We start from the raw sequence: 13,617 nt of genomic DNA, 5'->3' as shown, positions 1-13,617 counted from the left end.
CAACGGATTTCTGAATATTAATTGTGTAGCCTGCCACTTTACTAAATTCACTTTAGAGCTCTATGGTTTTCTAGTCGTGTCTTTAGGATTTTCTATGTATAGTACCATGTTATCCGCAAACAGTGACAGTTTGGCTTCTTCTTTTCCAATTTGATTTACTTTTATTTCTTTTTCTTCTCTGATTGCTATGGCTAGGATTTCCAAAACAATGTTGCATAGAAATGGTGAGAGTGAATGTTCTTGTCTTCTTCCTGGTCTTAGATGAAATGCTTTCAGCTTTAGGTTTGTTGCACATGGCCTTGGTTATGTTGAACTATGTTCCCTCTCTGCCCACTTTCCTGAAAGTTTTTTACCATAAATGAATGTTGAATTTTGTGGAAAGATTTTTCTGCATACTTTGAGATAATCATATGGTTTTTAATTAGTCAGTTTGTTAATACGTGTATCACACTAACTGATTTGCAGATATTGAAAAACTTGTATAACTGGGCTTAATCCCACTTGATCATGGTGTATGATCCCTTTAATGTATTGTTAGATTTGGATGGGTCGTATTTGTTGAGGTCTTTTGCATCTTTGTTCATCAGGGATCCTCGCCTGTAATTTTTTGTAGTATCTTGGTCTGGTGTTGGAATCAAGGTAATGGTGGCCTCATAGAATGAATTTGGTAGTTTTTCTTCCTCTGCATTTTTTGGGAGCAGTTTCAAAATGATAAGTTTTAAGTCTTCTTTGATTTTTGTATGTCAACTTTTATCCTGAAACTTTACTGACTTTGTTTATTAGGTCAAGCAATTTTAAACAAAAATTTTTGTTTGAGTCTTTAGTGTTTTCTACATATATGTCCATGTAATCTGCAAAACGGTATAATTTTACTTCCTTCTTCCAATCTGAATGCCTCATTCCTTTTATTTCTCTAATTGTTGTGGCTTGGACTTCCACAACTGTGTTGAATGGACATCTTTGTCTTGTACCAGTTCTTAGAAGAAAAACTTTCTGTTTCCCCCCACTGATTGTTACCTACTGCTGCTGCTGCTGCTGCTTAGTCGCTTCAGTCGTGTCCGACTCTGTGCGACCCCCTAGACAGCAGCCCACCAGGCTCCCCCAACCCTGGGATTCTCCAAGCGAGAATCCTGGAGTGGGTTGCCATTTCCTTCTCCTAGAGGCTTTTAATATAAGGTCTTTAAGGTCGGTTCCATCTGCACCTATTTTTTGAGAGTTTTTATCATGATTAGATGTGTAATGTCAGATGCTTTTTCTACATCTGGTAAGAAGATCATGTAGCTTTTATGCTTCATTCCATTGATGAGCTGAATCACATTGATTGATTTGTGTATGTTGAACCATCCTTGTGACCTGGGGATAAGTCCCACTCGGTCATAGTCTGTTATCCTTTAAATGTGCTGTGGAAATTTGATTTACTAATATTTCACTGAAGATATTTGATTCTCTGCTTATTAGAGATGTTGGCCTATTGTTTCCTTTTCTTCTGATGTCTTTGTTTTACTTTGGAATCAAGATGATTTTGGCCTCATCAAATGAATTCAGACGTTTGGCCATTTCTGCTTTTGGAAACAGTTCAAGAAGAATTGGTATTAATTCTTTGTGCATGTTTGGTAGAATGCACCAATGAAGCCATCTGACCCTGGTATTTTCTTTGTGGGGAAGTTTATGATTGCTGCTTCAATTACTTATTTTATTAGGTCTCTTTATGCTTTTATATTTTTCGTGAAACTTTTCCAGAAATGTATCTACTTTTTGCTATCAGTTTGTTTTCATTTAATCATTAATAATAATCCTTTGGATCCTATTAATTTCTGAAGCTTTTATTATAGTGTCTTCATTTTCATTTCTGATTTCATTTATGTCATCTTCCTTGCTTCTCAGTGGTCCATGAAAGGATTTTCTGACTTTGTTTATCTTTACTTAAAAAGATTCTTAGTTTTGTTGATTTTTTTTCCTGTAATTTTTCTATATTTGTTGTATTTCCACTCTAATATTTTAGCCAACGTAGAAAGCAGTTGTTTTTTTCTTTTTCTGGGTTGTTGTTTTTTATTTTTGTTTTGTTTTAGTTCCTTGAGGTGTAAAATTAGATTGTTTGAGATCTTTCTTATTTTCTTCTTATGTAGACATTTATAACTACTTCTAGAAATCTACTGGTTGTTAATTTCTAACTTTATTATAAGATTGAGAACTGGTCATATAGTCACAAAGTTACAGTTTAATATGCTTACTACTCATTAGTCAGCTGATAAACACTTTGAAGATTGGTTCTAAACATCACTCCACCAGGGAAAAATTGATCCCAGTCCTCAAACACCCAGTCTTTGATTTGACCTTTGATATTTGGACAGTATTTTTTTAATAGTATATATTCCAGGCAGAAGGAGCGAGAAAAAATTGTAACTAAGAAGGTAGAACAAGGTACACAAATACAGAGAGTCATGGAGGAGGTAGGACTTAAACTGGGTCTTGAAAAACTGTCTATGATAATTATAGGCCCTCCTGCAAGTTGATATAAAACAAATATGTCCAAAGGTGAAAGTAAATGTACTTTATTCAGAGAAAGGAGTGGTGTCAGACTTACTGAGAGACAGATTGCATTCTTAAAAACAGAGATTCAATCAGATAAATTAGTTTGGGAAGGAAGGAGGCTGGCATAAATTTTGGAGGCTTTAGAAACTAAGCAGGATTGTTCACAAGTGACAAGGAAAAATTAAATAATTTAAGGTTGAGGAAAAAAAGTACTAATTCTGCTCACGAGCAGAGCAATGTCTGATTTTTTTTTTTTCTAAACTCACTGACATTTTAAACTTGGACCAAGTGGTTTCACGTCTGCAGTTTCCTTATCTGAAAAATGGGGACAATAGTACCTACATTTCAATATTGTTAGAAGGATTAAGTGAAATAATAAATGTAGAATGTTTCAATATAATGATAATCAGAAAACAAAAGGATTTAAATTCTTATCTCAGGTGAAAGAAAAGATTTTATTTTGTTTAGAAAAGAAGTTTCTCCCACTGAACATTTGAGAACTCAAGTGCATGGTGAAGCTTTGAGGACTACTCCCAAGATTGGAGTTTCTTTTGAAAAAGTGTTTAGCATTCTCAAATTTCAGCTCATACCATCCAAGTGAGAAGTGAAGGAGCCAATGTGACCAACCAGAATCTGAAGAAATTATGTTAGAGCTGACAAGAGGACAGACCCTGGAGATGATAAGGACAACAAAATGATTAAATGTTTGAAAAAAAAAAAAAACCACAAGATCTAAAACCCTAAAAACATGTAAATCTTTATGGGAACTGTGGCTCCTGAGTGAGGGCAGGAAGGATTTGGTTTGATTCAAAATCATGATGTTTTTACAAGTCCTAATTTGGTTATATTTGGTAAAAATGAGGGTGATTTTAGGGAGAAAAGGATGTTTCAATAAATGTTAAATCCCAGTTTGTTAATGGCGGTCTACCAATGGAGGTAGTAAGACTCATTTCTTGGATAGTTCCTTGCTGTTATGTGATATTAATGTAAAATTTAATTGAATTCTTAAAGAACACCCTAAGTTTTTTTCTGAAGCTTATCTCAGTGATCTATCTTTGGATGAAGATCAGACGCCTCGTGACGTGCAACCAGGAATAAAAAAAAAAAAAAAGCACATAATTTAAAGGACTGTCTCCAACCTGGATGGAAGGACTTTTTTCAGAAGAAGCTACACTACACCAGGATGAGAAGACGACGACATCAGAGGTAGACAGCTTGCCCAAGATGCTGGACCTCATTCGTATGATCATTTATAATGTTTTCTTGACTTCTTAGCCCTCTGCATATAAATCAAATGCTTTTCTACCATAGGCCTGATCCTATGCTAGTTTTAGAAATTAATCCAATTGTCGGGTTTGTAGACATGTAAAAGCTCATTCTGCTTATACAAAAACTCTGTTAGACTTGTGCCATCCTAATGTCCTTAAACCATGGCAACAATCTGCTTCTAAATTGGAAAATTAAAAACAATAGCTGGAAATCAGAGTCAGGGCTATGGGAAATCCAAGATGGCTGCTTGGATTTTCCCAGCTCCCTGACAAACCTCATTTTTTATTTGATGGGTTAAGGCCTCCCTGGCTACAGGGCCTCCATAATGACAAATCATGGAATATTAAGTTTTGTAAATTGTTAAATTAAGTTTCTAGTTTTGTTAATGTCTAGTGTTTACTAAGGCTCACTGCTGAGACAGTTCCTTGTTACTTGATACTGCTAAAAGATTTAATTAAGTTATTATAAAGGACACTCTAGGTTAGTTTCTAAGGCTTATCTCAGTAACCAATCTTCAGATAAAGGTCGGATGCTCCATAATGTACAACCAGGAGATTAACACCAGACTATAATCATTTAATGAATGAAGTCAGGTGACTTGGGGTATACCAGGCTTTATCTAATGAAAGTTCTTGACTTATAATTCTTATTTTAATAATAACTGCTAGCTATGGCTATATTATTTTCTATGTCACTTGTTTCACTGAGCCTGTGATATAATGCTGAACTGACAGTTCCATATGAGATCAATAATTGTAATAATGTGACTCTGGGTATGGGAAAAAGCAACAAGAGGAAATATTTTCCTGGACCAGGAGGCTAGTAAGACAGTGGTCCAGAGACTTTTGCTACTTGCAAGGCCTGGTCCAATTTTAGCACACTGAGTGGCCCATCACTTCCCTAGACCTGGGAATGAGCCTTCCCAGCACCGGGGGACACAAAGGACATGAAATGGTGTCACGTGGTCAGATATGTGGCTATGAAGGGACCCTGCTGACTGGAAGTTGGTACTTGCCAGCTGCCTCTACGAAGATTACATCATGACAATTGCACGCTGCTGACCTTCAACACCCCCTGAAAGAAGTTCAGGGTGAAAATCAGGAATGAGGCACTCTGTGCTCTGAAAAAAAAAAAAACAATTGGCAGAACAGGCCTTCAAATAGTTATATCTTTTCAGAAAAAGGTTTTATGAGTTCCAATTCTTGCATCTTCTCATACCTAGAAAAACACTGACGTCATTAATGGTGAAATCTGCTTTGGCTATTAAAAATTTTTTTTTCTTTTTTTTCTTTTACAATTAAAAGTCAAAATAGAGTGGCTATGGTTCAGACATCCTGGGAAATAACTATTTCCCAGATATCCTGAAAAATCATATTATGGGTGTGATTTCAGATTAGACGCTGTGACCTAATATAGAACTTAATGCTCCTGTAATGCATATTTGCTTCTGTATTTTGCTTGCTGCTCGTAAAACCAAAGTTACTCCATTTTAAGATAAGGTTGTTTTTAAATAAAGTTTCCTAAAATTGTTTTTGAAAAAATAAAAAAATAAAATAAATAAATAAAACAAAATCATGATGTTTTTAATAATTCAAAGTAGAGCTTTAATCCTGGGTGAAGGGCAATGCCTATAAAAAGCAAGAATGCAGGTTACTGACAATACTTTTCTGTTCAGTGCATGAGTTATAAAGGATATGTTGCATGTAGGAAAATTTACTGAGCTGTTTACTCACAATATATCCACTTTTCTGCCTGTATGAAATACTTCAATAAGTATTTTTAAAACCTTTTTATACTGTAGTTCAATTCAGTTCAGTCACTCAGTTGTGTCTGAATCTTTGTGACCCCATGGATTACAGCCCGCCAAGATTCCCTGTCTATCACCACCTCCCGAAGCTTGCTCAAATTCATGTGCATCGAGTCAGTGATGCCAGCCAAGCATCTCATCCTCATCCTCTGTCTTCCCTTCTCCTCCTGCCTTCAGTCCTTCCCAGAAGCAGGGTTTTTTCGGATGAGTCAGTTCTTCGCATAAGTTAGCAAAAGTATTGGAGCTTCAGCTTCAGCATCAGTCCTTCCAATGAATATCCAGGACTGATTTCCTGACTGGTTTTTTGATTGGTTTGATCTCCTTGCTGTCCAAGGGACTCTCAAGAGTCTTCTCCATCACCACAGTTCAAAAGCATCAATTCTTCAGCACTGCTTTCTTTATGGTCCAACTCTCACATCCATACATGACTACTGGATAAACTATAGCTTTGACTAGATCGACCTTTGTTGGCAAATTAATGTCTCTGCTTTTTAATATGCTGTCTAGATTGGTCATAGCTTTTCTTCCAAAGTCAATTAAGTCACTCAGTTTTGTCCAACTCTTGGGGACTCCATGGACTGCAGCACGCCAGGCTTCCCGGTCCATCACCAGCTCCCGGGGCTTACTAAAACTCATGTCCATCAAGTCGGTGATGCCATCCAACCATCTCATCCTCTGTCATTTCCTTCTCCTCCTGCCTTCAGATTTCCCAGCATCAGGGTCATTTCCAATGAGTCAATTCTTCGTATCAGCTGGCCAAAATATTGGAGCTTCAGCTTCAACATCAGTCCTTCCATGAATATTCAGGACTGATTTCTTTAGGATTGACTGTTTGAATCTCCTTGGAATCCAAGGGACTCGCAAGAGACTCCTTCAACGCTCCAGTTCAAAAGCATCAATTCTTTGGCGCTCAGCTTTCTTTAGAAGCCAACTCTCACGTCCATACATGACCACTGGAAAAACCATAGCCTTGACTAGACAGACCTTGGTTGGCAAAGTAATGTCTCTGCTTTTTAATATGCTATCTAGGTTGGTTATAACTTTCCTTCCAAGGAGTAAGTGTCTTTTAATTTCATGGCTGCAATCAGCATCCGCAGTGACTTTGGAGCCCCCCAAAATGAAGTCTGACACTGTTTCCTCTGTTTCCCCATCTATTTCCCATGAAGTGATGGGACCAGATGCCATGATCTTAGCTTTCTGAATGTCGAGCTTCAAGCCAACTTTTTCACTCTCCTCTTTCACTTTCATCAAGAGGCTTTTTAGTTCCTCTTCACTTTCTGCCATAAGGGTATTGTCATCTGCATATCTGAGGTTACTGATATTTCTCCCGGCAATCTTGTTTCAAGCTTGTGCTTCTTCCAGCCCAGCGTTTCTCATGATGTACACTGCATATAAGTTAAATAAGCAGGGTGACAATATACAACCTTGATTTACTCCTTTTCCTATTTGGAACCAGTCTGTTGTTCCATGTCCAGTTCTAACTGCTACTTCCTGACCTGCATACAGGTTTTTCAAGAGGCGGGTCAGGTGGTCTGGTATTCCCGTCTCTTTCAGAATTTTCCACAGTTTATTGTGAGCCACACAGTCAAAGGCTTTGGTATAGTCAATGAAGCAGAAATAGATGTTTTTCCGGAACTCTCTTGCTTTTTCCATGATCCAGCAGATGTTGGCACTTTGATCTCTATTTTATTCCTAAGTGTTTTATTCTTTCTCATGCAATGATGAATGGGATTGTGTCTTGAATTTCTCTTTCTGATCTTTCATTCATTGTCAGTGTATAGAGAGGCAACGGATTTCTGAATATTAATTGTGTAGCCTGCCACTTTACTAAATTCACTTTAGAGCTCTATGGTTTTCTAGTCGTGTCTTTAGGATTTTCTATGTATAGTACCATGTTATCCGCAAACAGTGACAGTTTGGCTTCTTCTTTTCCAATTTGATTTACTTTTATTTCTTTTTCTTCTCTGATTGCTATGGCTAGGATTTCCAAAACAATGTTGCATAGAAATGGTGAGAGTGAATGTTCTTGTCTTCTTCCTGGTCTTAGATGAAATGCTTTCAGCTTTAGGTTTGTTGCACATGGCCTTGGTTATGTTGAACTATGTTCCCTCTCTGCCCACTTTCCTGAAAGTTTTTTACCATAAATGAATGTTGAATTTTGTGGAAAGATTTTTCTGCATACTTTGAGATAATCATATGGTTTTTAATTAGTCAGTTTGTTAATACGTGTATCACACTAACTGATTTGCAGATATTGAAAAACTTGTATAACTGGGCTTAATCCCACTTGATCATGGTGTATGATCCCTTTAATGTATTGTTAGATTTGGATGGGTCGTATTTGTTGAGGTCTTTTGCATCTTTGTTCATCAGGGATCCTCGCCTGTAATTTTTTGTAGTATCTTGGTCTGGTGTTGGAATCAAGGTAATGGTGGCCTCATAGAATGAATTTGGTAGTTTTTCTTCCTCTGCATTTTTTGGGAGCAGTTTCAAAATGATAAGTTTTAAGTCTTCTTTGATTTTTGTATGTCAACTTTTATCCTGAAACTTTACTGACTTTGTTTATTAGGTCAAGCAATTTTAAACAAAAATTTTTGTTTGAGTCTTTAGTGTTTTCTACATATATGTCCATGTAATCTGCAAAACGGTATAATTTTACTTCCTTCTTCCAATCTGAATGCCTCATTCCTTTTATTTCTCTAATTGTTGTGGCTTGGACTTCCACAACTGTGTTGAATGGACATCTTTGTCTTGTACCAGTTCTTAGAAGAAAAACTTTCTGTTTCCCCCCACTGATTGTTACCTACTGCTGCTGCTGCTGCTGCTTAGTCGCTTCAGTCGTGTCCGACTCTGTGCGACCCCCTAGACAGCAGCCCACCAGGCTCCCCCAACCCTGGGATTCTCCAAGCGAGAATCCTGGAGTGGGTTGCCATTTCCTTCTCCTAGAGGCTTTTAATATAAGGTCTTTAAGGTCGGTTCCATCTGCACCTATTTTTTGAGAGTTTTTATCATGATTAGATGTGTAATGTCAGATGCTTTTTCTACATCTGGTAAGAAGATCATGTAGCTTTTATGCTTCATTCCATTGATGAGCTGAATCACATTGATTGATTTGTGTATGTTGAACCATCCTTGTGACCTGGGGATAAGTCCCACTCGGTCATAGTCTGTTATCCTTTAAATGTGCTGTGGAAATTTGATTTACTAATATTTCACTGAAGATATTTGATTCTCTGCTTATTAGAGATGTTGGCCTATTGTTTCCTTTTCTTCTGATGTCTTTGTTTTACTTTGGAATCAAGATGATTTTGGCCTCATCAAATGAATTCAGACGTTTGGCCATTTCTGCTTTTGGAAACAGTTCAAGAAGAATTGGTATTAATTCTTTGTGCATGTTTGGTAGAATGCACCAATGAAGCCATCTGACCCTGGTATTTTCTTTGTGGGGAAGTTTATGATTGCTGCTTCAATTACTTATTTTATTAGGTCTCTTTATGCTTTTATATTTTTCGTGAAACTTTTCCAGAAATGTATCTACTTTTTGCTATCAGTTTGTTTTCATTTAATCATTAATAATAATCCTTTGGATCCTATTAATTTCTGAAGCTTTTATTATAGTGTCTTCATTTTCATTTCTGATTTCATTTATGTCATCTTCCTTGCTTCTCAGTGGTCCATGAAAGGATTTTCTGACTTTGTTTATCTTTACTTAAAAAGATTCTTAGTTTTGTTGATTTTTTTTCCTGTAATTTTTCTATATTTGTTGTATTTCCACTCTAATATTTTAGCCAACGTAGAAAGCAGTTGTTTTTTTCTTTTTCTGGGTTGTTGTTTTTTATTTTTGTTTTGTTTTAGTTCCTTGAGGTGTAAAATTAGATTGTTTGAGATCTTTCTTATTTTCTTCTTATGTAGACATTTATAACTACTTCTAGAAATCTACTGGTTGTTAATTTCTAACTTTATTATAAGATTGAGAACTGGTCATATAGTCACAAAGTTACAGTTTAATATGCTTACTACTCATTAGTCAGCTGATAAACACTTTGAAGATTGGTTCTAAACATCACTCCACCAGGGAAAAATTGATCCCAGTCCTCAAACACCCAGTCTTTGATTTGACCTTTGATATTTGGACAGTATTTTTTTAATAGTATATATTCCAGGCAGAAGGAGCGAGAAAAAATTGTAACTAAGAAGGTAGAACAAGGTACACAAATACAGAGAGTCATGGAGGAGGTAGGACTTAAACTGGGTCTTGAAAAACTGTCTATGATAATTATAGGCCCTCCTGCAAGTTGATATAAAACAAATATGTCCAAAGGTGAAAGTAAATGTACTTTATTCAGAGAAAGGAGTGGTGTCAGACTTACTGAGAGACAGATTGCATTCTTAAAAACAGAGATTCAATCAGATAAATTAGTTTGGGAAGGAAGGAGGCTGGCATAAATTTTGGAGGCTTTAGAAACTAAGCAGGATTGTTCACAAGTGACAAGGAAAAATTAAATAATTTAAGGTTGAGGAAAAAAAGTACTAATTCTGCTCACGAGCAGAGCAATGTCTGATTTTTTTTTTTTTTCTAAACTCACTGACATTTTAAACTTGGACCAAGTGGTTTCACGTCTGCAGTTTCCTTATCTGAAAAATGCGGACAATAGTACCTACATTTCAATATTGTTAGAAGGATTAAGTGAAATAATAAATGTAGAATGTTTCAATATAATGATAATCAGAAAACAAAAGGATTTAAATTCTTATCTCAGGTAAAAGAAAAGATTTTATTTTGTTTAGAAAAGAAGTTTCTCCCACTGAACAGTTGAGAACTCAAGTGCATGGTGAAGCTTTGAGGACCACTCCCAAGATTGGAGTCACCAAGTTTCTTTTGAAAATGTGTTTAGCATTCTCAAACTTTAGCTCATACCGTCCAAGTGAGAAGTGAAGGAGCCAATGTGACTAACCAGAATCTGAAGAAATTATGTTAGAGCTGACAAGAGGACAGACCCTGGAGATGATAAGGACAACAAAATGATTAAATGTTTGGAAAAAAAAACCCACAAGATCTAAAACCCTAAAAACATGTAAATCTTTATGGGAACTGTGGCTCCTGAGTGAGGGTAGGAAAAATTCGGTTTGATTCAAAATCATGTTGTTTTTAATAAATCAAGATAGAGCTTTAATCCTGGGTGAAGGGCAATGCCTGTAAAAGGGAACAATGCAGGTTACTGACAATATTTTTCTGTTCGTGCATGAGTTATAAAGGATATGTTGCATGTAGAAAAATTTACTGAGCTGTTTACTCACAATATATCCACTTTTCTGCCTGTATGAAATACTTCAATAAGTATTTTTAAAACCTTTTTATACTGTAGTCCATTCAATTCAGTTCAGTCACTCAGTTGTGTCTGACTCTTTGTGACCCCATGGACTGCAGCCCGCCAGGTTTCCCTGTCCATCACCACCTCCCGAAGCTTGCTCAAATTCATGTGCATCGAGTCAGTGATGCCAGCCAAGCATCTCATCCTCATCCTCTGTCTTCCCTTCTCCTCCTGCCTTCAGTCCTTCCCAGAAGCAGGGTTTTTTCGGATGAGTCAGTTCTTCGCATAAGTTAGCAAAAGTATTGGAGCTTCAGCTTCAACATCAGTCCTTCCAATGAATATCCAGGACTGATTTCCTGACTGGTTTTTTGATTGGTTTGATCTCCTTGCTGTCCAAGGGACTCTCAAGAGTCTTCTCCATCACCACAGTTCAAAAGCATCAATTCTTCAGCACTGCTTTCTTTATGGTCCAACTCTCACATCCATACATGACTACTGGATAAACTATAGCTTTGACTAGATCGACCTTTGTTGGCAAATTAATGTCTCTGCTTTTTAATATGCTGTCTAGATTGGTCATAGCTTTTCTTCCAAAGTCAATTAAGTCACTCAGTTTTGTCCAACTCTTGGGGACTCCATGGACTGCAGCACGCCAGGCTTCCCGGTCCATCACCAGCTCCCGGGGCTTACTAAAACTCATGTCCATCAAGTCGGTGATGCCATCCAACCATCTCATCCTCTGTCATTTCCTTCTCCTCCTGCCTTCAGCTTTCCAGCATCAGGGTCACTTCCAATGAGTCAGTTCTTTGTATCAACTGGCCAAAATATTGGAGCTTCAGCTTCAACATCAGTCCTTCCAATGAATATTAGGACTTATTTCCTTCAGGATTGACTGGTTGAATCTCCTTGGAATCCAAGGGACTCGCAAGAGTCTTCTCCAACGCTCCAGTTCAAAATCATCAATTCTTTGGCGCTCAGCTTTCTTTAGAATCCAACTCTCACATCCATACTTGACCACTGGAAATACCGTAGCCTTGACTAGATGGACCTTGTTTGGCAAAGTAACGTCTCTGCTTTTTAATATGCTGTCTAGGTTGGTCATAGCTTTTCTTCCAAGGAGCAAGCATCTTAATTTCATGTCTGCAGTCACCATCTGCAGTGATTTTGGAGGCCAAGAAAATAAAGTCTGTCACAGTCTGTTGTATCCCCATCTATTTCCCATGAAGTGATGGGACCTTATACCATGATCTTAGTTTTGTGAATGTTGAGTTTTAAGCCAGCTTTTTTGCTCGCCTCTTTCACTTTCATCAAGAGGCTCCTCAGTCCCCCTTTGCTTTCTTCCATAAGGGTGGTGTCATCTGCATATCTGAGGTTATTGATATTTCTCCCAGCATTCTTGATTCCATCTTATGCTTCATCCAGCCCAGCATTTCACATGATGTACTCTGCATAGAAGTTAAATAAGCAGGGTGACAATATACAGCGTTGACGTACTCCTTTCCCGATTCGGAACCAATCCATTGTTCCATGTCTGGTTCTAACTGTTGCTTCTTGACCTGCATACAGATTTCTCAGAAGGCAGGTAAAGTGTCTGGTATTCTCATCTCTGTGAGAATTTTCCACAGTTTTTGTGACCCACAGTCAAAGTCTTTGGCGTAGTCAATAAAGTAGAAGTAGATGTTTTTCTGGAACTCTCTTGCTTTTTCTGTGATCCATTGCATGTTGGTAGTTTGATCTCTGGTTCCTTTGCCTTTTCTAAATACGGCTTGAACATCTGGAAGTTCTCAGTTTATGTACTGTTGAATCCTTTTTGGAGAATTTTGAGAATTACTTTGCTAGCATGTGAGATGAGTGCAATTGTGTGGCAGTTTGAACATTTTTGGCATTGCCTTTCTTAGGGATTGGAATGAAAACTGACCTTTTCCAGTCCTGTGTCCACTGCTGTATTTTTCAAATTTGCTGGAATATTGAGTGCAACACTAACAGCCTCATCTTTGGGGATTTGTTACAGCTTGGTTGGAATTTCATTACCTGCACTCGCTTTGTTCATAGTGATGCTTCCTAAGACCCACTTGACTTCACACTCCAGGATGTCTGGCTCTAGGTGAGTGATCACACCATCGTGGTTATCTGGGTCATTAAGATATTTTTTGTATAGTTCTTCTGTGTATTCTTGCCACTTTTCTTAATATCTTCTGCTTCTGTTAGGTTCATACTGTTTCTGTCCTTTATAGTACCCATCTTTGTATGAAATTTTTATACTGTAATCATAGGGTAAAAAGTCTACTTGTCAATCATGTGCATAGATTTTACTGTGCCTTTGCTGCAGAAACAAAGATCAGGTTTTTCTGGAATAAAGAAAGAATTCATCTTGAACCCATTAGAGAATAGTAGGAAAATTAAGGACATCATGTTATATTGAACTTCCCTGGTGGCTCAGATGATGATGGTAAAGAATCTGCAATGTGGGAGACCTGGGTTCAGTCCCTGGGTTGTGAATATCCTCTGGAGAAGGGCATGGCTACCCACTCCAGTATTCTTGCCTAGAGAATTCCCATGTACAGAGGAGGCTAGTGGGCTCCAGTCCATAGGGTTGCAGAATGTTGGACACTACTGAGCGACTTAGCATATGTAATGTTGGATAACTGGATCTTTAATGAAATTATAGCTACTTATTATTTGCAAAAAAGGAAAATA

At 37.4% G+C, this 13,617-nt stretch overlaps 1 protein-coding gene across 1 annotated transcript in view; it reads left to right on the top strand.

Moving 5' to 3' along the window:
- Window positions 1–12,987, top strand: part of LOC129540908 (cytochrome P450 2J2-like) — a 63,408-nt gene extending 50,421 nt beyond the window's left edge. Inside the window, exon 9 of the mRNA XM_088835343.1 lies at window positions 12,932–12,987. Coding sequence (XP_088691469.1) covers window positions 12,932–12,972 — 41 coding nt within the window. The 3' untranslated portion in view covers window positions 12,973–12,987. The remainder of the gene's footprint in view (window positions 1–12,931) is intronic.
- The last annotated feature ends 630 nt before the right edge of the window (window positions 12,988–13,617 follow it).

The sequence above is a fragment of the Moschus berezovskii genome, chromosome 4, assembly GCF_049115385.1.
Source record: "Moschus berezovskii isolate FMDL1 chromosome 4, NW_MosBer_1.0, whole genome shotgun sequence".
Taxonomy (NCBI): Eukaryota; Metazoa; Chordata; class Mammalia; order Artiodactyla; family Moschidae; genus Moschus; species Moschus berezovskii.
The sequence above is the reverse complement of the archived record's forward strand: the minus strand, read 5'-3'. Positions and strand labels throughout refer to the sequence as shown.